This window comes from Hippopotamus amphibius, chromosome 17 (assembly GCF_030028045.1).
Source record: "Hippopotamus amphibius kiboko isolate mHipAmp2 chromosome 17, mHipAmp2.hap2, whole genome shotgun sequence".
In the NCBI taxonomy this organism is placed as follows: Eukaryota; Metazoa; Chordata; class Mammalia; order Artiodactyla; family Hippopotamidae; genus Hippopotamus; species Hippopotamus amphibius.
In genome coordinates this window covers 16,815,824-16,840,857 of record NC_080202.1, presented here as the reverse complement: position 1 = coordinate 16,840,857, position 25,034 = coordinate 16,815,824, and the positions used below count along the sequence as shown (strand labels likewise).

General features: G+C 51.1%; 1 protein-coding gene across 3 annotated transcripts in view; it reads left to right on the top strand.

Moving 5' to 3' along the window:
• KSR1 (kinase suppressor of ras 1) overlaps positions 1-25,034 on the top strand; it is a 152,981-nt gene that overhangs the window by 74,864 nt on the left and 53,083 nt on the right. For all 3 annotated transcript variants that reach the window (XM_057717004.1, XM_057717006.1, XM_057717005.1), the window contains exon 2: positions 11,683-11,823. In XM_057717004.1, the coding sequence (XP_057572987.1) occupies positions 11,683-11,823 (141 nt within the window). The remainder of the gene's footprint in view (positions 1-11,682; positions 11,824-25,034) is intronic.

The following is a 25,034-nucleotide window of genomic DNA, read 5'->3' as shown; positions in this document are numbered from 1 at the left end:
CATTCACAGACCTAAACAAAAACAAAACAAAACAAAACCAAAAACCAAAAAGAAAAAAAAACCCCATCCCAAAACAAAACGGTAAAACTTCCAGAACATAGAAGAATATCTTTGTGAATGTGGGCTTGGCAAGGATTTTTTAGCTAGGACATAAAAAGTACAAATCAAAAAAGAAAAAAAATGGATAAATTGGACTTCATAAAAATGGAGCTGCTCTTTGAAATTTGCAAAGACTTTTGGAGGAATGCTTTTGGGTGGCGTGTGGTCCCAAGAAGAATGGAGAGATACTGTCTTTTTCCTTTTGTAGGTTTTCTGGAAGCAGACAGGAAGGCTTAGAAGGTTTAGAAGGAGATTTGTGATAGTTCAGGCTTAATAAAAGTTAGCAGAAAGGGCTGCTTTCTGGGGCAAGTGACAGAAGATGTGACTTCCACAGACAGGCGCTTACGTCTCTCCTGCAATGAGAAGTTTGGAGTTAGGTTTAGCAGCTGAGCAGTGGTGTCTGTGTGGTTCTCTGGACAACTCTGGGCAATTCTAATCTTCAAAGCAAGAAGCACGGCTGTGGGAAGCCCCAGAGACTGTCCGCCTTGTGAGGGAAGCAAACACTTTCCCAGCACTTCCAGCAGACACACCCTCGTGTCTCATGGACCAGAACTATCACACGTAGCTAATTTCAAAGGAAGCGGGAAGTGGGGGCCCAGATCCTCACGAAAGCTGTGCTGGGACCCCATCCTAGGTCGATTATGTGGATGTAACGTCAGGACTGAGAACCGCTGACTCAGCCCGGTTCATCACCAGGCACAGTGCTGCCCCAAACAAAATCGGCCCGTGAGTGCAGAAGTCAGGCGTGGATATCGGACAGGTCATGAGCAGCGCCTAACGCAGCGCCCATCGTGCCAGGGGAGTTTGCCATCACTGTAGTCGACCCCTGGTATTCAAGGTGCTCACCGGTTCTTGCCCCTTACCCCCTACACGGTCCTTTATCCTTTCCTGTGATGGTCTCAGTTGCTAGGCAAACAGTCATGTCCCTGGGGAAGAAGACCTGTCTCCCCAGTATATGGCACCACCTCCTACTCATAGCAGGTGCTTTCAGATCAGAGTTTGAAGTGTCTCACCTTCCCCCATCCTTTCCTTCCAGTAGCTTCCAGGGGACCGGGTCTTCAGGGTAGGTAAGGGGGTGGGCCTATTGGCAGAAATCCCCCCTTTTGCCTTTAGGTGCAGCTTCTGCCTTTTTTCCAGGTCTCTGCTTGATAATTCACACCCAGGTCCCTTCCAGAGTGCAGTGTCGGAAATTCTCTGGGGTTATCTCTTGTATTCGAGGGGTTGAGAGCTAAGCCATGCTCTGTGGGCTAATGAACTTCAGACAGGCACGTGGAGTATGTCTGAGTTGGGACAAAGGCTGTGTCAATGCAGGGTCTGGTTTGTGGGTGACACCACCCCGTGGCTCCCGACACCTGCTCTCCCCCCGGTTTCCCAGCAGACGCCAGAGCATTGGGGCTGTCAGGGATGCTCAGAGGGTGGGCATACCTGCTCCCCTTCTTTGCCTCCCTCAGTCTGGGCAGATCTATCTGTGGACACATCTGTCAGCCCCACTTGTGTGAGATCCTCAAACGTATGCACTAGGTTGCTTATGGCCCTGTTGTGCCTCTCGTTGCCGGGCAACAGGAACAACTTTCCCAACGACTTGTTGACTGAGTGGATGATGCTCAGAGGTTCTCCTTCCTTCCCTTATGCTGTCACTTCAGGCCCAGGGCAGTTAGGGGTTAAAGCAGGTGTCTGGCTTTCTAGTGATTTAGTCCAGTTTGTCCTCACAGCTCCTAAGGACTGCTGGTTCTAAAACCGATGGGAGTATTTGGGGCTCAGAGTGTTGAACTGAGGCAGGATGCAAACCTGCAAAGGCAGCCCCGGGACAGTTCATTCACTGTTTTTTTAAGGCCAAGGTAGCTTTCTGAAGAGTGCATTCACTTGGCCCACCCTTGACTTTTCAGGCAAGAGCTGTCTTAGGATATTTAGGTCAGTGGAATGTCTTCCACTTGAAAACTTTTCTTTCTGAGTCTGAAGACCTCAGTGGAGCTTGAGACGGGATGACAGGTGTTGCTGAGACAACTTGGGTCCTCTGCAGTCCACCCTTGCTGGGCTCAAGCTCCACTTTCCCCAGAAGCCTCATGAGTACTTCTAAGCCACATCAGTCCCTCCTTTCCTGACTACTCAAACTTATATCCAGAACAATTAGAGCAGGTGATGCTATCTAATGAGGATGCTAATTGCGCAGAGGAAATTAACAAACTCATCAGTGCCTCCGGGCAGGGTCTCCTGCACCCACTGCTATACTGGCCCCTGGCACTCACACCCACCGGCGAGGCCAAAGACTGGTCCTGTTTGACTGGGCCTGGGTTTGAAGCTTCCATCTGCAGCCGGTTGTTAGGCCCCTGAGTCCGCAGCCCTGTGGAGCTCCCAGTGGAGCTGAGGAAGGGGGCGGGAGGCCCTGAGTTGCCAGCTGTGGCCCTCTCACCCCCAGCCTCCTTGGGAACGGCTCCATTTGTGGTCTGGGGCAGACTTGTTTGTTTGTGTTTGAAGTTCCCCGACTCCGAGTTTGACGTCAGGGCAGGGTTGATGGTGGGAGGCTTGGCTGGGAGATTGTCTCTGCACAAATGCTTGGCCAGGAGATTGTCTCTGCACAAATGCACGTGTCTGGTGGCTTCCCCAGGAGAGCGCGGCCGCGGGACAGAGGGAGTGAAGGATGGTTGGTTGCGAAATGCCCGGCTTGGGAATTGAGGTCACTTTCTCCTCTGCTCGCCCCACTTTCCCTGGCATGCTTGCTTGTCCTGCCCCTTGCCTGCTAATGGCAGCCCCGCGGGGCACCCTTGAGAGCTCCAGGAGGTGCGGCGGTGCCAGGGCCGAGGGCTGCTGCTGGCTCTCTTGGAGCTGAGCGCCTGGCCTCGCCCGTGCGGGGAGCCATTAGCTGCGTCATGACCTCCAGAGGCCTCCTTACAATCTCAGAAATCATTTTGCAACATGTTGGCCGTGGCAGCCAGACCCCGGACTGTTTAGCTGGCTGGGTTGGCAGGAGGTCCCCAGAAGCGCACTTCGGCTTTGGGGAGGAGGTGGGAGAAGTAAGCGGGACAGTCCAAAGCCGGGGCAGAGCTGGCTGGTGCCAGGGAAGGAGCAGCAGCCTCAAGGACCGTCGAGGGAAGCCTAGAGTACGTCCTGAGAGCTTTGGTGATTTCCTGAAGTTTGGGGTGGGCTAGACGGGGACCTGGCCCTAGCAAAGACTGCTGTGGACCTCCTCTGAAGAATATATAGTGCGGCCCACCTGGGAGGAGGGAGTCAGGGTCCCATAGGTGTGGGTGAGCTGGTAGCTGGTCCAAAACCTGCGCCTGTTGGCTGGAGGGCTGAGTGAGCCGAGGGGAAGAGGGTGGACGTGTGGAGGGGCCATCCAGGTACCTCGCCTTATTCTGCAAAGCATGCTGGGGTCTCCTTGAAAGGAGTGGCCCCCGGTACCAGGCAGGGTGGTGGCTAGTTTTAGTGAATTCAGAGCTGGTTTGGAGCCAGGGATCGGGTGTTGCCCAAAGGGTGGATACTTACCCAACAAGACCAGAGGCGGTGGTCCATCGTGGCTGGACCCCTTGGGAGAGGGTAGGGCAGTCTGTGACTTTATTCAGAGGACTCACTGCCTGGAAAAATCTGGACGTGGCTGGATCTGGGGCTTAGGGCCACAGGAGAGGTAGACCCTGCCCGCTGCCATCCTGCTCATGCCGGTCAGGACAGCTTAGATGAGCAGAGAGGGGCAGGGAGTCGTTATCTGGGGAGACGGTGTGGCATATAGAAATGGGGCATTGCGTTGAGGTCTGAGCCTTCACAATTTGAGAAAGTCACAAAGTTCTCAGAAGTTTGGTTTCCTCACCTGTAAGATGAGAATAATAATATACAGCTTTGTAAAAAAAAAAATTTATTTATTTGACTGCATTGGGTCTTAGTTGCGGCATGCAAACTCAGTTGCCCTGAGGCACGTGGGATCTTAGTTCCCCGACCAGGGATCGATCTTGCGTCCCCTGCATTGAAAGGTGGATTCCCAACCACTGGACCACCAGGGAAGTCCCTAATATACAGCTTTAAGTCTCATGGGTTTATTAGCACATCTGGTTTGACTATGGGTGAGTGACTCTGAGCGCTGAGCTGCACTTGTCATCATGCTGAGACTGGACTCAGAATTACGTGCTGCTGTTTGCAGGCTGTGGGTGTCCCTCTGTCACTGAGTGAGCCAGGCAGTCTGCTCTGCACCATCTCAACATAGTTCTTCTTTTCTCCCATCAAGAGTCTGGAAAGACCTGTGATTTTTTTGATTTTACAGAACTATTTTGTGGGGAAAATGATCTGCTTAGGAACTTTGGGGTTGTGTTAGGATGCCACTCTAGGACTGCAATACTTACCTCCTGGAATTTTCATTGAGAATCCAGGGAGAGAAGAGGATAAGGGATCACATAAATAGATTATCATCACTACCAAGGTTGGTAATGGAGTGTTGACATGATTTCCAAAATCGAGAGAGTCCAGTGCTGTACCTGGGAGTCTGGTGGCCGTCTCCGCCTGTGCCTGGGATTCATTGACCATTTATATGCCACCGTCTGTCACCTCTGTCTGCATAGACTGACCCGCCTGCCCTGCTTGAGATGGGAAGTCCTGGGACTCTGAGAGGGTAGTGATCTGCTCAGGGTCCTGCAGCAGCCATCGGGGTTAGGTTAGGGTGACAGCTGTCTCAGCATCTGGTCACTTCTGTAGCTTGGGTCACAGATCACCCATAGAAGGGACCTTCCCATCCCAGACCCTGTGTGTTAGGGTGCAGCTGACTTTGCAAAACCAGTTGTCTGGAAAGACGTGTCTTCCACAAAGGTGCAAAAGCCCAGACGAGAAGTCATCCACGTGGCATCAGCCGGAAGTCTTTACACTTTTCCCTCATCGAGGTCTTGCTTGTGGGCTGAGCAGGCCTAATACTAACAGCATCCTTTTTAGTGAGCACTTCGTGTGTTCTGGACATTGGATGAACCACTTGGCGCACATGAATCCTGCAGTGAATTTTCAGCAGTGCTATGGGGCGTGTATTATTTTCTCCGCTTTATAGGTGAGGAAACTAAGATGAAGCAAACTAGTCACTGTCACACAGCTGGTAAGTGATAGCACCAGGGGTGGCACTTAGGTCTGCCTGGCTGCCGGGCCCGTGCTTCCCACTAGGGGTGCTGGAACGGTTAACTGATGGTAGGCACGGCCCCCTATCTATGGGAACACGCGTTGGTGGGAAGCAGGAGGCGTGGGCACACCTGTTCTCTGGGATGGAATGTTTGCCACTGCATCGCCTAGCCGGTCCTACACGATGGCTGGTCCCCACCCGGCCACCCTGTGGAGGCCTGCGAGAGGTTTCTGCTTAGACAACTGTTTTGGCCCGGCATTGTCCTCTCTCGTTTGGGGGCAGGGCAGCCACTGCACCAGCCCCACTGTGGCTGCCTCCAAGGGATGTCTGTTCTGTGGCCGTAGGGGAGGCTCGTGTCCCAGACCAGCCTGAGGGTCACCTGTGACAGCCGTGATGCACTCTGAAGGGTGAACCTGGGGTCCAAGGGTGCCGGCTACAGGGAGGCAGATTTGGATGCAATGTGAAGGAAGAGTGGTGAGGAAAGAGTCTTCCCCAGGAGGGGCTGCAGTCCTCACATGGGAAGCTTTGAGCAAAGCTATCACACAAGGCCTCTCATGTTCCTGCACCCCTTGCGGCTCTGCGAGCTGCTTCCTTTTCCTGGGGAAGTTTTTCTCTTTCAGTGGCATGTGCTTCAGGAGATCTGACTGGTGTCTGCTCTTCAGGGGTGTCTGACCGGCCTCATCTCCACGGAAGCGATGCTCAGGGCAGCCTCCATGTGGGAGGCCTGTGTGGGAGTCATGCCAGAGCAGCCAGGGGTGGCAGATGATATTTGAGGTTGATCAGGGTGCCAGGTTGGGGGTGCAGGTGCTTGTCTGGGCAGACGGCATCCCCAGAGTCAATACAGAGCCACTCCAGCCACATCGTCTGGTGCTGATGGTGGAGCTGTGAGCGCTCCCAGGAGAAGAGGGGCTCGGGTTTCCGGGAGTCAGCCTGTGAGCCAGGTCTTGGCCCTCTGACCTTAAAATAAACATCCCTGCTCTGTATCACCAGTGTTGTCCCAAAGGCCAATGCCAGCCTCTGGGTCTTCTTTGGCCCCATCTCTGAAACAGGCATGACCTCACTGCGTTCTCCCTATCACCCAGGGAGGTTGTAAGAGAACCTGAAGACTTAGCTGGATGAGGGCACTACCCACCCAGGCTGCCACTGAGCACGTGTTTCCTTGTGCTGGGCATTTTGCTGAACGTTTTACATCTACATTTTCTCATGTAAATCTTCACAATCGCCCTTGGAGGTCAATCCCATTTTACAGGTGGGGAAACTGAGGCTGACAGGTTAAATCTGTGTTCACGTGCTGAGGGAGGGTGGAGGTGAGGGGCTTTAAGGTCAGGTCCCTCTGTCCCGAGAGCCAGAGTTTTCCCTCAGAACGGCACTGTGTCTTGGATGTGGTTGGTATAACCAGTGGTCACATACTGGGCCTGTATTTTTGTTGGTGCTGTTGTTCCAAGCACTTTCATATATATTTTGACCCCAACTCCCATAAAATATTACCCTTTTCATGGTGCAATTGAAGCTGAACTGAGGAGGATTTCCCCCAAAGCCTAGATCCTAAATGTCAGAGCTGGGACCAGAGCCTAGATCTTTCAGCGTCGGGCACTTAATGAGCGCCTGCTGTGTACCGTGACTCGATGCTACCCACCTGCTATTCGCGGGCTGACACGATACTCTTCTGCGGCTTCTTTAAATCAGGCTGAGTGTCAGGGCTGGGGCGGGATGCACGCTCATGAAGCCAAAGAATATCGGGGGTGGAGGAAGACTTTCGTTCCAGCCCTGGCTCCTCCCCTGCGGCCAGAGTGCTGATGGCTCTTTCCCTCTTACTGCTGGTCCCATCGCCGAAACCCCCAGGTGTTCTTCTCTGCTGGAGAATTTATATCTTGCGGTTTTGTGGTTAAGAGAAAATGACGTCACCCACGAAAGGCCCTCCTGGAGGCCCCCGTGCTGGGCTGGCAGGCTCTGCTGCGGTTTGTCTGGGAAAGTAGCCCCTGGGTGTTTCTGCGACTGCGACCAACTTTCCAAAAAGTGAGAGCAGCTTTGTTTTTGCTCAGGTGGGAGCTACTGCACCCCGGGCACCTCCTTAAGCAGAACCCAAATCTGCAGGTGTCGTTTCTTCTTTACAAACTCCAGGACACCGGCCCTGCGGGCAGTTGGGTCCAAGTGCACCCTGGCTCCTCCGCTTTCCAGGTCCCTGCCCAGGTGGCCAGGCTTTGTGTGCCATCAACTGCGTGCAGTGAGGAATCCCTTTAAGTTCTGCACGGTCCTACCTGTGGGCCTGCTCTGGGCGGCCTAGAGGGGATCTCTAACAGCCTTTAAAAAAAGAAACCGCTCACTCTGCTTTGGGGAGACTCCCCCTGGTTCTTGAGACTCTGCCTGATTGGCATTTATTTTCCACTCCTCATTTTAATAAACATGTGTGCCTGTCGGGGCTACAAAATGTATTGTGTGCCCATTTGTCCGTTCATTCAATAAAGGTTTTGCAATAGCAGACCGCGTACCAGGTGCTGTGCTGGCTCCTGGAGACCTAGTGGTGATCAGGTTATCATGAACACGGACCAGGCACCCGGCCTCAGGGAGTTTCCCGTCTAAAGAAGGAAGCAGACAGGTAAGATATTAGACCTGTGATGTGTGATCTGATGGAGGAGAAGGGCTGGGACTGTGAAGAGCAGGGCTGAAGGGCTTGGCTGGAGGCATAGATATCTAAGCTGAGTTGTGGAGACTGAGGGGTCACTGGGAAGAGCCTTCCTGGCAGAGGGCCAAGGCCTGGAGGCTTGAAAAGGGCGGGACACGTTGGCAGGACTGAATGAGATAAAGCCCCCAAATGCCGGCTCATTGCCAAGGCCAGGTTGGCTGATCTTGACGTGGACCATTCTCCTAAGACTTTGTGATGGCCAGAGCCTTAGGAGAATGGATGGGTTATTCATCGGCTCCCAGGGGTGCGGCCCTCAAAACACTCAGGCTGGTGACGGGTGGCCCTCTTTGCTGCTGATGTTGCTGCCCGACCTCTTTGGTTCGTGCGGAAAAGAATGGTTTTGACTTTGCACGGTTAATTAATTTATTGCCCTGTCTTTGGTCAGCAATTTGACGCTGTGGTTTGAGAGCAGTCTAGAGTGGCGGGAAGGCCTGGCTGTGAGAAACGTTTTAATATGGGGATAAGGCCCCTGTGTGTCCTTCCTTCCGTCCTTCCTCAGGCATCTTTGAGCACATGTTACGTGCCATGTGCAGTAATTGGTGTGTAGGGACAGTCAAATGAGGTGGGCACGGTCCCTGCCCTGATGTATAATAATGGGAGACTAGCCTGGTCTTTGGAGGTGGTTTCCAATACTATAATTCAATCCTCCCAACCAACTGCAAGCTGGTATCATCCTTGTGTTGTACCGATGAGAGAACCAAGGCTCAGAAAAATTAACGAACTTCTCCAAGGTCACATGGCTGTTAAATGGCAGAAACTAGATTTGAACCCCCATTATGTTCAATTCCAAAGCCTGTGCTGTTTCCGCTGCCCTGGGAGCGCACATCTTTTGCAGGAGACCTGGTCAGAAGCTTGAACATGAAGTCCCCTGTGATAGGGGCTACCAGAGAGGTGCAGACAGTGCACTCAGAAGGGGAGGCAAGGGGTTCTAATTAGCCCTGGAGGTCTTGCCCAGGCCAAGGTCGCCATGGCTGGAAGAGGGAAGGGCTTCCAGCCAAAACAGTTTGAGCAGAGGCCTGGGGGTAGGGAAGTACAGACGGTATTTGAGGAATACCTGGAGCACTGGGTGGGCCCCAGGTTGGGTGGAGTGAAGATGAGCCTGGAAAAGGAAGTTGAGGCCCTGAACTTGGAATTGGCCTCTGGTCGCACTGGGAGGGATGGATCAGAGTGGGACCTGAGTGCCTCTACTTAGCCCTGTAGGATGAAAGCAGCACCTGTGTCTTCACATTTGTTAGCTTCATACTCTGAAGATGCTCCCAGGGGCATAGGTTCCATAACAGGACAGCAAATAGTACACTTCTTGTGTGACAACCCGAAGTTGCCAGCCTCAGCAGAGAGTGTTCCGTTAGCAATGTCTGCTCAGAGGTGGAAAGCCTTAGCAGAGAATGTTCGATTAGCAATGTCTGCTCTGGGTACCTGGGGGGCGTGTGGTGCACGAATGCCGTTGGGTTTGCCTTTGTCTAGGTTTCACGAAACATCAATGCTGTACAATGAGTGGAATTATTTTTGTTCTGACTCAGTGTTTCCTCTCTAGCAATTGTCCCAACTTGCCGCTGAGCCCTCTGAAGATAGCAGGACCTAACAGAGCTCAGGGCTTCAGGAGAGGGCCTGTGCCCCTGAGTCTAAGCAGGTTGTAAGCCTGGGACCAAATTTTACATTTCTGGGGGAAATTTCAGAAAGACTGATATAGAAACAGTGGTTTTGTTGTCATTCTGGGTCTCATTTTACACCTCATATCCCTCTAGCCATAAGGGTTCTTTACCTGGGGTCTGTGGATAGAATTCAGGGGATCCATGAATTTGGAGAGGAAAAAGAATCGTACCTTTTTTTTTTTTCATTAACTTTATCTGAAGTTTAGTATGTTGTTCAATGTGAATGGCGGCAACAAGGCACAGTCATCTTAGCAAATATGTGCTACTCCATCACCAGTAGAAATCACGGCTGTTTTCATGTCACATGACAGTGGTGGGGCTATCTGAAAAAGCAGTTTATACTTGTCACAGCTTCAAAGTTATGAGACCCACTGCTAGATACTATTGCCTAATGCTTTAAAAAGAAGCTTCTAGTACTCTATCACAATTTTAAGTAATATTTTGATAAGTATTTTTAAATATCATTGATTTCCTTTGTAATCCTACGTGTTCTGTTTTATGTGTTTAAAAGCATTATTCTTAGAAAGGGATCAGGGACCTCCCCAGATTGCCAAAGGAGTCCCTGTCAAAAAATGGTCGAGAGCTCTGTTTGGAAATTGGGGGCCTTTCTAGATATTTGAGCTTTTATCTATTTATTATTTATTGGCTGTGGTGGGTCTTCGTTGCTGTACACAGGCTTTCTCTAGTTGCAGGGAGCGGGGGCTACTCTGTTGTGGTGCTTGGGCTCCTCACTGCGGTGGCTTCTCTTGTTGTGGAGCACGGGCTCTAGGTGTGCGGGCTTCAGTAGTTGCGGCACACGGGCTCAACAGTTGTGGCTTGCGGGCTCAGCTGCTCTGTGGCGTGTGGGATCTTCCCGGCCCAGGGCTTGAACCCCCGTCCCCTCCATTGGCAGACAGATTCTTAACCACTGCGCCACCTAGGAAGTCCCTGAAATTTTCAGTGATTAATGATCAGTAATTATTTTTTAGCGTTGCAACTGTGCTAACAAAAAAATCCTTACCCTTTAGAAAACTATACTGAGATATTAACAGATCAAAGGAATGAATTAATAATAGCAAAAACTCTCAAGGGGGCGGCAGGTCCTGGGAAGTGGCTGCAAATGGCAGGGCTCCTATGTACAAGACTTTGAAGGTGGTGCTTGCCTTTGGGGGAGCTTCTAAGTCACCATCTCGGCAGCTCTCACTGGGTCCCTGGGTCGCTGGGTCTCGGCCGAGCCTGGTCCTCTTTGCGTTGTGCGCTCATTTCCATCTGCTGGAGTCCACTCCTCCTTCTTAATCAGCCCTGGCTGTACCCACCCTGCAGGTCTTGCCCCTCCACGTTCCTCAGTACAGTGTGGGGCATCCGGTTGGTTGGGGCCCAGCATTTGTCAAAGAGAATACCTTTCCAGAGTCTTTTGAAAGCTATGGACCCACTTCCCCTGGAAAATGCACAGATTCCCACGTCTGACATTTGCATACATTGCAGGGAATGGGTCTTGGTGGACCCAAGTCAGGGACTTTGCCAACAGTGCCACAGCCCACAGGCTGGGCCAGCATTCATGGGCTGTGTGCCGCACCGAGTGCTTCATTTCTTCTCTGCCTTCCTGACAGGGAGGTTCTATTACTACCCCCATTTTCTGGAGGAAGAAACTGAGACTTTCCTGGGGGCGGGGTGTTAAGTAGCTTGTCCAAGGTCAGAGGGCTAGGGTGTGTCTGAGCCCCCAGATCTCAGCCCAGGCAATCCGATTCTAGGCTGGAAGCATCTTCAATGGAAGGTTACTCATCCTCCACAAACCCCTACGTCTTCCACATCATCAATCACTGACTCCCCCTTCCTCCTCCCCTTCCCCCAGGCAGGAAGCCCTTCTTTCGTTTAACCCCGTTCTCTGTTCTGCTCAGCCTTGCCCATTACTCTCCAAAGAGCATGGTCCCGCGGGGGAAGCCATGTCAGCCAGCCTTGGGTGGGGTAGGGAGTGATGGCTGGTTCTCCAGGTTTCCCTGCTGGCTCTCCCCGACCTGCCTCCTCGGTTTCCTGGTTCACCCTGTTTGAAAGGCAGCAGAGGGGCACCTGGCAGGCCCCTGTCCTATCGCATGGCTCGTGTTTGTCAGAGCTCCGCTATCACGCTCAGGGCTGCCATGTACACATGCCCTGAGTGAACCTACTTTTCTTTCCTGGACTCCCTGCAGGCGAAGCTGGTCCGGTACATCTGCAAGCAGCGGCAGTGCAAGCTGAGCGTGGCTCCCGGCGAGAGGACCTCGGAGCTCAACAGCTACCCTCGCTTCAGTGACTGGCTGTATACCTTCAACGTGAGGCCGGAGGTGGTGCAGGTACACGGGGCGGGCCGTGGGGACTGGGATTTGGGGGGGGCGGGGCATGGGGGGCGTGTCAAGCAGATGGACCACACACAAGCCCGAGGACTAGCTCCACTGTGGCTACGACGGAGGGGCAGTGCTCTGTACTCTCAGCAAAGGGATGTGGGGAGATGGTAGCAACAGGAGGGACCCAGGGTACGTGTGGCTCTAGCATGTGTCCTAGATGCCATCGCTTTATGAGCCAGGCAGCCTGACCGTGCCACGCATAGGTTCACCATGAGGACAGCAGCCAACATTTCTGGGAGCACTGGCTTCCAGTGCAACAGACACTGTGTTACACACTCTGTAGAGAGAATCTCACTTAATTCTCACGAAACCCTGTGAGGGAGTTACTATCACTATTGCCATTTTATACTTGAGAAAATTAAAGCACAGAAGGGTCAAATAGTGTTTAACACCATGCGGCTGGTGAATGATGGCTTTGGGATTTGGAAGCATGGGTCTGAGTTTAGTTTTCTCCTGTAACTGCTGTAATATACTGTTTGCCTTCCTTTGTTCTCTCTTCCCATCTATCCAACCTACCCACCCACCTACCCACTGAGTAACTGACCAACCAGTATACATGGAGAGGGTCAGGGGTCAGGTGTCAGGGGTCCAGGACAACTCTCATGGGGCGTCAATAAATTAATGCTTGGCAGATGTGGTTCACTCAGCCAGGTCTTTTAAATTTCTTTTTAAATTAAAAAGATGGACTCTTGCTATTGTTTTAAAAGTTACACGAATTCATTTTATATAGATACTTTGGAAAACAGAAAAAGGAGCAAAAAAAAAAAAAAATCACGTACATTTTCCCACCACTCAGAGAAAATCTATCAAATCGCACCACTCAAATCAAATCTAAGATTTTGATCTAGTCTTTTTTTTTTTTTTTACCCTACTACTTAAGTCTTTAAAAAAATCTCTAATGGGTTAGACCTGTGCTATCTAGTAAGGTAGTTTCTGGCCAATATTACATACTTAGAGTGTGTGGCAAGTCCACACTGAGATGTGTTACAATTTCAAAGTTATAAATTCAAAGATGTGTTGAATTCTGAAGACTTGATACAGAAAAAAGAAAATAAAACATTAATAACTTTTAACATTTAATCTGTTGAGATGACACTATTTTGGATATATTAAAGTGTGACAAATTAATTTCATATGTATTTACTTTTTAAAATGTGGCTGCTCAAAAAATGAAAATTTAAGTGTGTGACCTATTTCTCTAGGGCAACACTGGTTTAAACCATCCTGAATAAACAATTTTATATTTTGCTCTTATCATTTGACCTGCTGACCAGCATGTTTTCCCCGTATTTTCACACTTAGTAACTCCCACCTTTTTTTCAAGTGGATGCATAATGTTTGAGTGTATGTGCTGTAGTTTACCAGGCAGAGGTTAATTCCAGTTGTTGGCTATTACATATATATAACATGGTGGTTAATACAATTTATGAAGCTATTTGTATTTTTTTCTCTTTAATTATTATTTTTTAAATTTTATTTATTTATTTATTATTTTTGGGGGGGGTACACCAAGTTCAATCATCTGTTTTTATACACATATCCCTGTATTCCCTCCCTCCCTCGAGTCCCCCCCACCCTCCCCGTCCCAGTCCTCTAAGGCATCTTCCATCCTCGCGTTGATCTCCGTTTGTTATACAACAACTTCCCACTGACTATCTATTTTACAGTTGGTAGTATATATGTGTCTGTGCTACTCTCTCGCTTCGTCTCAGCTTCCCCTTCACCCCCCGCCCCCTCAAGCTATTTGTATTTTTAAGAATTTGCCCTAGGAGAGATTCCAGGACAGGAGGTGACATGAGCATAAAAGGGTCAAGGGAGGGGGTGGGAGAAGATGGGAGTGAATGGCGGTGGGTAGGGGTGCGGGGGGACCCACAGGGGTGCTCTCAGTACCTTACACGCTCCCAGCCCTGGCTCTGGCCCCAGTGGCCCTCATATCTGTGGCGTACATCAGCTTTTAAGAAGCTGGCAGAAAAGAGTTGGTCCATGGGAAGGTTGAGGGAAACCGCTTTGTGAGCTGTTTCACGGAAACTGGCTACAGGGGCTTTTTGGTCTCTGGGGAGCCCTCTGGTGGCAGCCGGGACAGGGGTCTCCCCGTCGGGCCCAGAGGCGTAGCAGATCCTGAGTCAGGTGATGTTTCAATCACAAAGTCATGTGTGATAGTCAGAGCTCAGTGGTAAATGAGGGGCAAGCTCCTTTGTGTGCAGGGGTCAGGCAGGCAGGAGAGCCCAAGAGCCAGATGTGGTTGGAAGCCAGGATGCTACCTGGTGTGGAGCACTGGGGCAGAGTCTGAGCAGAGAGCTATGTAGGGATGGCGGGGTCAGGGTGAGACGGCATGAGTGTCTCAGTGACTTTTGCCCCGAGATGTACTGCAAACCTGTCCACCTCCGTCCATATCGCCCCTCCCCCAGCACCATGGTCCAGGCCCCCATCTTCTCTCGCCTGAACTCCTACAGCAGCCCTGGAACTGTCTCCCTGCTCTTATCATTCAGCCACTTCATTCCATTTTCCACGCAGCAGCCAGAGTGCCCCCGAAGAAACGTAACCTGGATCCCGTCATTTTCCGTGCTTCCCATTTCTGTCCGAATAAACACCTGATGCCTCACACACTTTGACCTCTGCCCACCTCTCTCTAACCTCATTTCACTCACCCTCCCCTTTGCTTTCTCTGGTCTGACCTTTGCACCCGCTCTCCCGCTCCCTGGAGTGCTCCTTCCTAGGCTTATCCCGTGGACATCATTCTAGTATCAGGTCCATTGTCCCCTCCTCCGAGCAGTCCTCCCTGATGATAGGAGCTAAAGGTCATTCCTGTCTTTCATTTTCTACCAGTGCACCTTGGCTGGTTTTCTCAAGGACACCAACCACTTTCTGGAGTTATGTACCTTATTTGTTGTATGTGGTCTGTCTCGCCTCTCCTGCTGGAATACAAGCTCCTTGAAACAGGGACCTGCCTGCTCTGGTTGTTGGCCACAGATTCCCCGTTGAGTATTGGGCCTGATTGGAGAGGAAGGGAGGAAGGGTGGATCTCATGACATGGTGGATGTCCTCGGGAGTCAAGGGTTTGGTCCTGAGTGGGTGGGGACACAGGTTACTCCAAGGCCTGGCTTTTCAAGCCTGTAAGAGAGGCCACTGTTGGGACCATAGCCCCAGAGATCCATCTTCCCAGCTATGCCCAGCTGTCCCTGAGTCAGCCTCTGGAAAGACCCCTGCGAGAGTTGGTACTCCCAGGGGAGGGGGCCTTCTCTAGGAAGGCTGGGACAGGGCAGTGCCCCAGGGAGCCCTTCTGGCATATGGACCCCCCTTCATTTATTAACGGTCGTACTTCCATATGCCTGGCCAGCCTCTTGCTGGGAGGCCTCTGTAATCTGATTGTTGAGCTGCACTGTGACTAAAGTGGGCTCCTGGGGCTCCTCAGGGTTCTCCTGGTCACTTGACCTCAAAGCTGACATAGAGAGAGCACACCTGGTGTGTAGTCCCAAGTTCTCTGTGTGCGTTGAGTCCTCGCTCTCTGCCCCATCCCTCTCCTGCCTCTCAGAAATTGCCTGGGTTCTTGGCCTGGCTCTGGGAACCTGGCCAAACCCTTAACCTCCCTGAACCTCAGTGTCCTTCTCTGTAAAATGGGGGAGTAACCCATATGCCATGTGTTCGCTGAGGCAGGAAGCACTTAGAGGCACTGTGCTGTTCGCAGGGAAAATTAAGGCAGTGTCCTCACCTCTCATCCTCAGCTGCCACTATTCCTGGGTGAGAGGCGGACCCAACAGAGGCTATTGGAGGCTTGCACACCAGGCAGCTGTAAAGAGCCATCAGGGGAGATGGATGGAAGGCTGGGGGCAATTTTCTGAATCAAGAGGCAGTGGCAGTCGGCTGAGGGCTTAGGACAGAGGACAGCACATAGGACCAACTGGAACTGGGCCCAGTGTCCACCTCTCACCCCTGGCTGGTCCCAAGGGCCACACACGGGCATCCTCACCACCACCGTCACTGGAGGAAATGAGGCCAGAGAGGGTGGGGAACAGGAAGACGGCGGGCCAGGCTGCCTGAGTTTTAAGAACCACAAGGAACCACTGGCCAGGTGTCACCCCGTCTTCCCCCTGACTCCCCAGACCCTTCTTCTCAAGAGTGGTCATTTTCTTTCCTGTAAATCTCATGTCAGTTCTTGGGCTACAGGCCAGGGTGTCCTGAAGGTTGGAAAGAAGGCTGTTTCCTTTAGAAATCCCAGCCCCTGCTGACCTGGGAGGAGCTGCCTTCACTCAGCTCTGCTCCTTAAGAGTTTTTCCTCGTGATGGGAGTGGAGTGGGGCAGAGTTAGAGCAGCTCCCAGCTTCAAGGCCAGCCCTGGGGTGTTGATCTGTTTCTTAACCCCCCAGTTGCGTGGACTCTGACTGGCACCCACTTCACCTTACTCAGGCCCTCATGCATCCTGTGTGCTTTCAGCCAGAACTGGTTCTAGAATAGGTGCAAATTTCAGAAACCAAAGTTCCAAACAGCATGAAAGCCCACACGTGCCTTTCCGAACTTGAACCCGGAGACAGAATCCTTTGACTTCTGGATGTCATCGAAACCGCTGTTTATTTTCTTAAATACATGTTTTATTTTGGAGTAGTTTTAGTTACAGAAAAGTTGCACAGAGCGTGCAGAGTTCCCATATGTACCCCTCACCCAGCTTCCCCCGTCGTCAACATCATAAGTTACCAGGGTTCATTCGTGAAAACTCAGAACACGGCACTGGTACATGACTGCTCATTAAACTCCAGACTCTGTTTGGATTTCACCAGTTTTTCCGTTGATGTCCTCTTCCTGTTCTAGGTTCCAATCCAGGGTACCACATTGTTTTAACTCACATCCAAATTTGCCCCCCCCCCTTTTTTTAGATGCTAAAATGGCATCATAGAATATATATCATCCTACAGGTTTTTAGTCTGAACCTCATCTCTGTGTTAGTCCGTGCAAACCCATCTCATTCTTCTTTAGTGGTAGACTAGGAAGAGGTTGGATTTCTCCGCGATATCTTAGGAATGGCTGTGTTGGAGGGGTGCCCACCTGCGCACATGGAGGCCCACACAGAAGGCATCAGCTTGTGTCCAGGAGAAGCCGTGTGCCCCGCAGCACGGCGCCTGGCATATGGGAAGCCCTGGCAGATACTTGCTGGTGAAAGGTGACTGAGGAATGAGCGAAAGTCACAGTGGGCTGGAGGCTGGGGGTGCCAGGCTTGAAAACGGGGTCTCTGTCCTTTTTCTGTTTGGTATTTTGGGGAACGGATCCAAATCCATGAAGTCCGGCATGAGCTGTGGGGGTGCCTTGGTGCCGTCAATACCCCCAAGATGATTTGCCCCCGGGCCGCTCCCCGAGGCTTCTGCGGATGGTCTCTGTGTGATGGGACTTGGCTCTTCGGCCTCTTTGAGTTCTCTGCTGACCTTGACCCCTCGTGGCTTCGTAACTGGGACTCTGATTTTCCTTCAGGAAAATACCTGCATCATACATGTGTGTAGCTGTGTGTCCGTGTATAACCTCCTTTCTTTTCAAAATCAACTTCCCAGGATCCGGCCTTCTAGGGTTATCTGAATATTATTTCAGCTTTGTCCTTAGATTGTGATCGCTAGTTTGTGGTCACATAGCTTCCAGGAAATAATGCCTTTCTGCTGGATGAAGAGAGGGGATGGACGTGGAAGTCCGCAGGGCAGTGTGGCACTTCCGGGTTTCTGGTGTGGACAAAGGGACTCTGCATGCTTCCTCCTTCTCCCACCAGGGACACATCTCAGCCCTCTGCAGACACTTCTGACCTGTGTGGCCGCTGACTCCTCCTCCTCTTCCTCCACCACGGATGCTGGAGACAGAAAGCTCTAGAGACGCCTTCATGTTTTCACCCAACCATCCGACCTTTGTCTAGAGTGACGCCGTCCAACAGAACTGTCTGTGATGCTAGAAACATTCCATTCTGCCCTATGCCCTGTGGTAGCCACCAGCCACATGCGGCTGGGGGGGTCGGCGGGGTGAGGTGGGGGGGTAGGGACACTTAAAATATGTGTAGTGCGATGGAGAAACTGAAATTTAAATTTTTTTCTGTCATGTTGAAATTTAATTTAAATAGCCATTTGGCTGTTGCTGTGATTGGGCAGCTCAGGTCTGGACCCCGAGCTGGCTGGGTCCTGTTCTGAGAGCCGGGATGCGAAGCCCACTCTCCCCAGTGCCAGGAGCGCTCAGGCTGGGGGGAGATGCACAGTCATCAGCTGGAACCGAGTGCCCGGACGGAAGCCAGCCTGGGGTCTGCGGGGGCAAGTGGGCAAACGCACCCTGGGTGCGAGTCGGCAGCTAGCCTGGCGGGAAGGAGAAGGGCACACCGGATGGAGGGAGGGAACAGTCACCGCTAAGACCCCGGGGTCTGGGTCTGAGAGAGCTGGTGCTGTCCTCACAGGAAGTGTTTGCAAGGGGCCTGGTCTGGGAGGATATTGGCAAGGAAGCAGGGTTGGTTCGTGGAAACCTCCATGAGTGGAGCGTAGGGGTCGGGGCTTTCTCTGGGAGATCATGAAAGTGTGTGTGCACGAGAGAGGAAGAGAGAACGTTGGGACACTGCTTGTTTGAAGGAACACAGAACTCTTCCTAGTGAGAAGGCTGGATTCATCAGGCAGCTGGGTGGAAGGTGAGACAGTGCCCCTGGCTGGTGAGGAGTGAGGAACGCCCGCCCCTGGGACCAGGTCTGGAGGGTTGGGGGGCCTCAGGGACGAGGGAGTGAGCAGGACAGTGAGTTCAGAGGCAGGGCCCCTTTCCCGGGCATCTAGTCACACACTGTGACAATTTCCACCCCTTCCTGCCCCCTTCCCCATCTACAGGTTAAAAACTAAAAATCACAGCTTCATGTTCTGGCTGCAGCTGGGGAAATGATTTCAGAGCCCGCTGGCATAGAGCCATTTTTTTTTCTTCCGCAATTTCCCTGTTGGAAGTTGTTAAAGGAAGTGGCGCGCGCTGGCTGGATCAGTGCTAGCAGGCAGCGTGGATGACGCTGGATTCCAGGGCCGCGGCCGCGGGCCACAGGCTCCCCGAGTAAGCTCTCGCTGGTGGCGTGTTTTGAATTGAAGATGCAGGCGGGTCCGGTAAGGGGTTTTTGCGGTGGCCCCGACTGGGCAGGTTTCTCTTTCCTCTTTCCTCTGTCCATGCATTCCCATGTATAAAGTCAGGCCTTCTCTTGGGGATGGGGAAGAACTCTGCCTGACCTCTGCCACCGTCTTGGTTTCCCATTGGCTAGGCGTGGCTGTAGCTCTGTGGGCCCCGGGATGCAGGCCGTGTGCAGTGGGAGGCTGTGTAAGATCAGACCAGAAGAGTGAACAGGTATTTGGCTCCTGGATTCAGCTTTAATCAACACAAATCCTGCCACCCTCGCTCCTAGCCTCTCCTCCCGCCCCTCTTCCTGTCCCCACCCTCTCCCTTCAGGAACCAGAGGCCCTGCCATCCTGGCAGCCTTGCTCTTTGGCAGTTGGCAGCATCCTTGGAATGCAGCACAAACCCTCACCCGGCCACGTGCAGGGGTCCTGGGTCAACTGTCAGCCCCACCGGCCCGGGGCTGCCTCCACACTGAGGAATTGAGATCTTGGGTGCCGATCTCAGTACCAGCCCAGTGTGGTGGGAGGCAGAGGCCTGGGTGGTGGACTGACGTGTGGGCATCACCCAGCCAGTCAGGAGAAGACCTAAAGTTGGGATATGGAAGGAAGAGGGCGACCTACAAGGCAGCATTTTATAGATATCATCCTCTTTAGTCCTTACACCTGGGGTGGGCGGGGGACACACTATTATCCCCACTTTAGAGCTGAGCAAACTGAGGCTCAGAGATGTGGAGTGACTTGTTAGTGGCACACAGTGAGCGTATAGCCGATCAGGATTCAAGCTCATGTTCTTGTGACTCCAAAGCCAGGCTTCCTTCCCCTGACGGATTTTGTCATCTGATGTCTTACGCAGAATAGCCCAGCCTGGGGCTACTGCATGTAACTGTGTAACTGAATTGATTTTTATTTCTTCCAGTCTTCCTCCCTCTCCCCTCCCCCTCTTGCTCCCCCACCCTCTCCCTCTCTGTCAATCTTTCTTTTCTCTTTTCTTCCTTCCTGCCTTTCTCCCCTCCTCCATTTTTCCTTTCTCTTCCTCCCTCCCTCTATCCGTCCTCCTGTCCTCAATCCCCTCCTTCTTTCTTCCCTTTCCATCACTTATTCTACATCCATTGATCACTTACCTTGTGCCAGGTACCCAGGTTAGTTAGCACAGGGGATTCATTGTTGAGCAGAGTACAGTCTGCCCTGGGGGGCTTACAGGGTGGTGGGATGTACACGTCTTCAAATAACCACATGTGAAGCAGACTGACGGGTCCCGAGGGAGGAAAGGATGAAACTGGCAGGACACAGCGCTGAGGGCCTGCTCACCTTTTCTCCTGTTCATCCACTCGTGCGCTCGCCCAGTGAACGTGCACTAACCTCCTGTTGTGAGCCAGGTCCTGCTCTAGGTACTATCCGTGAGTTCCTGTCCTTAGAGGACTTGCAGACATCACTCTCTCCTGTTGATGAAGTGATTTATTTTTCTGATCGAGAGCCAAAGTGCCCTCCTTTAAGCTTTGAGTGAGGAGGTGCACCTGGTTCCTAGAAATCTGGAAAATCTTGAGATGACTGCTCTGCCTAGCCTGTACTTTATGGTTGGCATTTTTGAACGGTGAGCCCGTCTTCTTAATCCTTTAGATTTCTGGGCTGCCAGGTCCAGCGAAAACTGACGAGACCAGAACTCCCACGTGGGCAGGGACCTGGCTGTCTCGTTCAAACTGCTCTATCCCCAATGCCTGATGTGTAATAGATGTTCTTGTTGAATGACCGAACCTAAATAAGATTATCCAAAGAGTTTTGGCCTCTTAGGTCTCAGGAACTCTCTCATCTGAGCTAGTGAAGGTTGAGTTTCAAGGGTCTCTGGGGAGGTTCTGGGGGGCTGCCAATGGTCTGCTGGGGCCCAGGGCTCCTGAGCTATCTCTGGTTTCCATTGCCAACAGGCTGGACTTGAGCAAGACTGTGTGCATGTAACCTCCTCTGGGGCCACTAACTCCTGGGCTGTCAGCTGTCCTTCTCTGGGCACTGCCTCATAGGCAAGATTGCTCTAGAACAAACCTGCCCAGCTAGATACTGGGAAATTCTTGTGTCAGCACCACACAGTTTTAATTATCTTAAAGCAAAAAGTCTCTTCTCTCATTAATATTCTTTAAAAAAAAAAAAACCAAAAAACCCAGCATATAAATTTCAGTGGCCTATGCCTTTGGGCAGGCAGCAAGATTAGGAAGCAAGATTGCTCAAGAGTGTGACCTCTGGAATTAGACAGCCCAGACCCTGGTGTTGGGAGGCAGACGTAAGCTTAACTTCGCCACTTGCCAATGGTGTGACCTTGGATAAGTCCCTTACCTCTCTGAGCCTGTTAACTCATCTGTCAGCTGCTCCAGCTAGAAACTGGGGAGTCATTTCTGATTCCTCCTGCTTCTTCCACCTCGACATTCAGTCAACTAGCAAATCCCACTAGCTCTATTTCCAAATATATATCCCCAATCCATCTATGTCTCTTTGTCACCACTGCCACCTCCCTAGCCCTAGCTACTGCATGGACTGATGCAGTAGCACCTACATTGCTCTTTGTATCACTCTTGCCCTTTCCTCCATTTCATTGTTCTTGAGCCAAGAGTGATTCTTCTTAAAACCCCAATCTGACCACCTCACTCTTTAAAAAAAAGTTATTATTTATTGGCTGTGTTGGGTCTTCTTTGCTGCACGTGGGCTTTCTCTAGTTGTGGTGAGTGGGGGCTACTCTTTGTTGCAGTGCGTGGGCTTCTCATTGCGGTGGCTTCTCTTGTTGTAGAGCACAGGCTCTAGGTGTGCAAGCTTCAGTAGTTCCTGCATGTGGGCTCAGTAGTTGTGACTCGAGGGCTCTAGAGCACAGGCTCAGTAGTTGTGGTGCACGGGCTTAGTTGCTCCTCGGCATGTGGGATCTTCCAGGACCAGGAATTGAACCTGTGTACCCTGCATTGGCAGGCAGATTCTTAACCACTGTGCCACCAGGCAAGTCCCACTACCTCACTTTTCTGAGTACAGTCCTTCACTGGTGTCTTGTTGCACTCGGCATACAATCCAGACCCCTCTACCATTGCCTTCAAGGCTCTGGAGTATTCAGCATCCTCCTTCTTCTGTCGCCCCCTGCCCCTCCTCACTCTTCCTCTCATATTAGGACAGGTCAGATCGTTTCCTGTCATAGCCCAGAGCCTTTGTGTGTTCTGTTTCCTCTGCCTGGAAATTTCTATACTCATGGCTAGCACCTTCTCATCCTCTGACAGAAGCTTAGAAGTCAGCTCTTTAGAGACACCACCCTGTTTAAAATTAGATGTCCCCCACACCTACCACTTTGTCTCAGTATACTGTTTCCTTTTAGCATTTATTCACAAATCTCAATGACGTGTTTTAGTTATTTTTGAATTTTTAAAATTCTTTCCTAATAGACTATAAGATCCCTAAGGAAAGAGACTATATATTTTGTTCACTGCTGTATCTCCTGTGCTGACTTAGGTGCTTGGCCCACCCTTGCTGTTCAGTAGCTGTCTGTTGATTGGATGGATGGATGGATGGATGGATGGATGGATGGATAAATAAATGGAGGATGACATGGTACCAGGGCACGTAGTAAGCACTTATTAAGTAAAAGCTATTGCATTCTACTACTACTAGTTAGAACTTTTCTGTAGCAAGTGCCAATACAAACTGGCTTAAAGAAAACGGGCTTTTATCAGCTTAGGTAATAAAAGTCCAGGAAGTCTGGATGTAGGGGCTCAGATAATGCTGTTAGAGCACACTTCTCGGACAGGCCCACGCCACGTGGCAGGTGTGAAGGGCACAAGCAGATAAGCCTCACCTTCTTTCAGCACAGTAGTGGTGTTTCCTATTGAGAGCTTCTCACCCTAGAACTGTAGCTGAAAAATCTCAGGGAAGGCTCTGATTGGCTTGGCTTTGGTCATGTGCTCATATCAGAACCCATCACAGAGCTGACAAGACAGAGAACTCCAGTTGGCCCAAACTAGATCATGGACTCCGTCGGCCCTTTAGCAGAAAGTTGGTGAGCCTGAAGGGTCAGGGCCACCTACACTTGGGGAAATGTGTCTTGGAGGAAAGACAGCCCTGTTGACAGAAGAGGCATGCGCAAACACACACTCTCACTCCCTTAGATAACAATAACTGTTGCTACTGCAGCTCCCCGTCCCCCCCACCCTCACCAGGGGCTCTCCATGGTGATGGGTCACCTGGCTTTCCCCTTGGGGGGACCATTTTGCCCACGCTTCCCAACAGTGCGCAGAACTCCTCTTGTCTGTGTAGGAGACAAAAGGCCTCAGGCTCAGAGGTGGTTCGTCAAAGTCCCAGACACTGGCAAGGGTCTGCAGAGATCGTGTTTCTAGAATAGAACAGATAAATCTATTCTTCAGTTTTTGTTTTTAATAACATTTCTCATTTTCTTCACTATGAAAGCAATTGATATTTATTTCAGAAAGTATAGAAAAGCAAAGAAAATAGGTTATCTGTAATTCTACACAGAGGTAATGATTGCTTCTTGGCTTTTCAGGGTGGTTTTTTTTTTTCCCCCTTAATATTCAGCAATTTATACATATGTTCCTTTTCAAAATGTGAAAAGTATAGAAATTTTAAAAAAAACACAATACTACTGTTTGATGGTTTATGCCATAATCTTACTACTAAGAGGAAATGCTGGAAACATTTTGGTGCATTTCCTTCCAGTTGGCCTTCTTTGTGGGTTGATCTTTCTATTCTTTTTCTTCTTTTTTAAATGTCATTTGTTTGTGAACTTATGCTGTGATTCTTTAGTGAGTGTTCCCAGTGTGCCTGGGACTGAGCTGTGAGCTTGACGTGGAGCATCTCGTTCAGTCCTCCCGAGAACCTGCTGGGGAGATGTCTTATTCCATTCCATTCTGGCTGCTGTGACAGAACCTATAGTGTGGTCTGGGTCGCTCATAAAGAACAGAAGTTTATTTCTCACAGTTCTGGCGGCTGAGAAGTCCAAGATAAGGTGCCAGCAGATTCGGTGTCTGGTGAGGACCAGCTTCCTGGTTCATGGATATCTTTCTGCTGTGTCTTCACATAGCAGAAGGGACCAGGCAGCTCTCTGGTGTCTCTTACAAGGGCACTGCTCCCATCCTGAGGGCTCCACACACATGATGTCCCAGGGGCCCTGCTAATATCATCACATTGGGATTAGGTTTCAACATACGAATTTTGGGGAGAACACAAATTTTAGTCTGCAGCAGGAGGCAATGCTTTTATTCCCAGTAGAGGACGGAGAGAGAGAAACTGACAGTGTCGCTTACCCGAGGTCACCTGGATGGTAAGTGGAGGAGCCAGGATTCATACCCAGGAAGTCTGGCTGCAAAGCTGGGGTCACAGCACACACACACACACACACACACACACACACACACACACACTTTAAATTCTCATGGATGGGACCACATGTACATTCCCTCTGGGATGCCTGAGCATCTGTTTTAAAATTTCATTTGAAGGTAACATTTTCTAAATCTAATTACAAGTATTCATTGTAGGAAAATTTGAAAATATAGAAAGCTCAAAAAGAAAATAAAATCCACCGCCCCCCCTCCACCACCCACCAGCCACTGCTAGCCAGCCACATAGCTTTTTTTACATTTCTTCCCCCTGTCTACACATAGTCAAGTTCCCTGTATTTTGGTGTACACGTCTATGATTTTTGATAGCTGGTAGTTCATGTGGCTCTTCCCACCAGTGTCTAAGCCACACAGCTCCAAATCCGTGAGAGCTGCAGGGGGATTGGGAGCAGTGGGAGTTCATGTGGGGGTGGGGGTTCCCCGGATGATTCACTGGGAGGAGGGAGATGACCGTGCCCCTTGCTGACTCAGGTCAGACTCTTTGGAGGGGGCGCAGTGAGGCAGGGAACACCTCTCTGTCTGCGGCCTGATACCCTGGGTGCCTGGCCCCCTGCCCCACGCCCGGCCCCCTGCCACGAGGCCCGCTGGAGCCTGCGTGTCTTACACCCAGCACCTGCTCCGGGAGGTATGTGCTGACTCCCGAGCTCCCCAGCACAGGCTATTTTTGGCTTTAGTGACTGTTCACTACAGTCATGAGA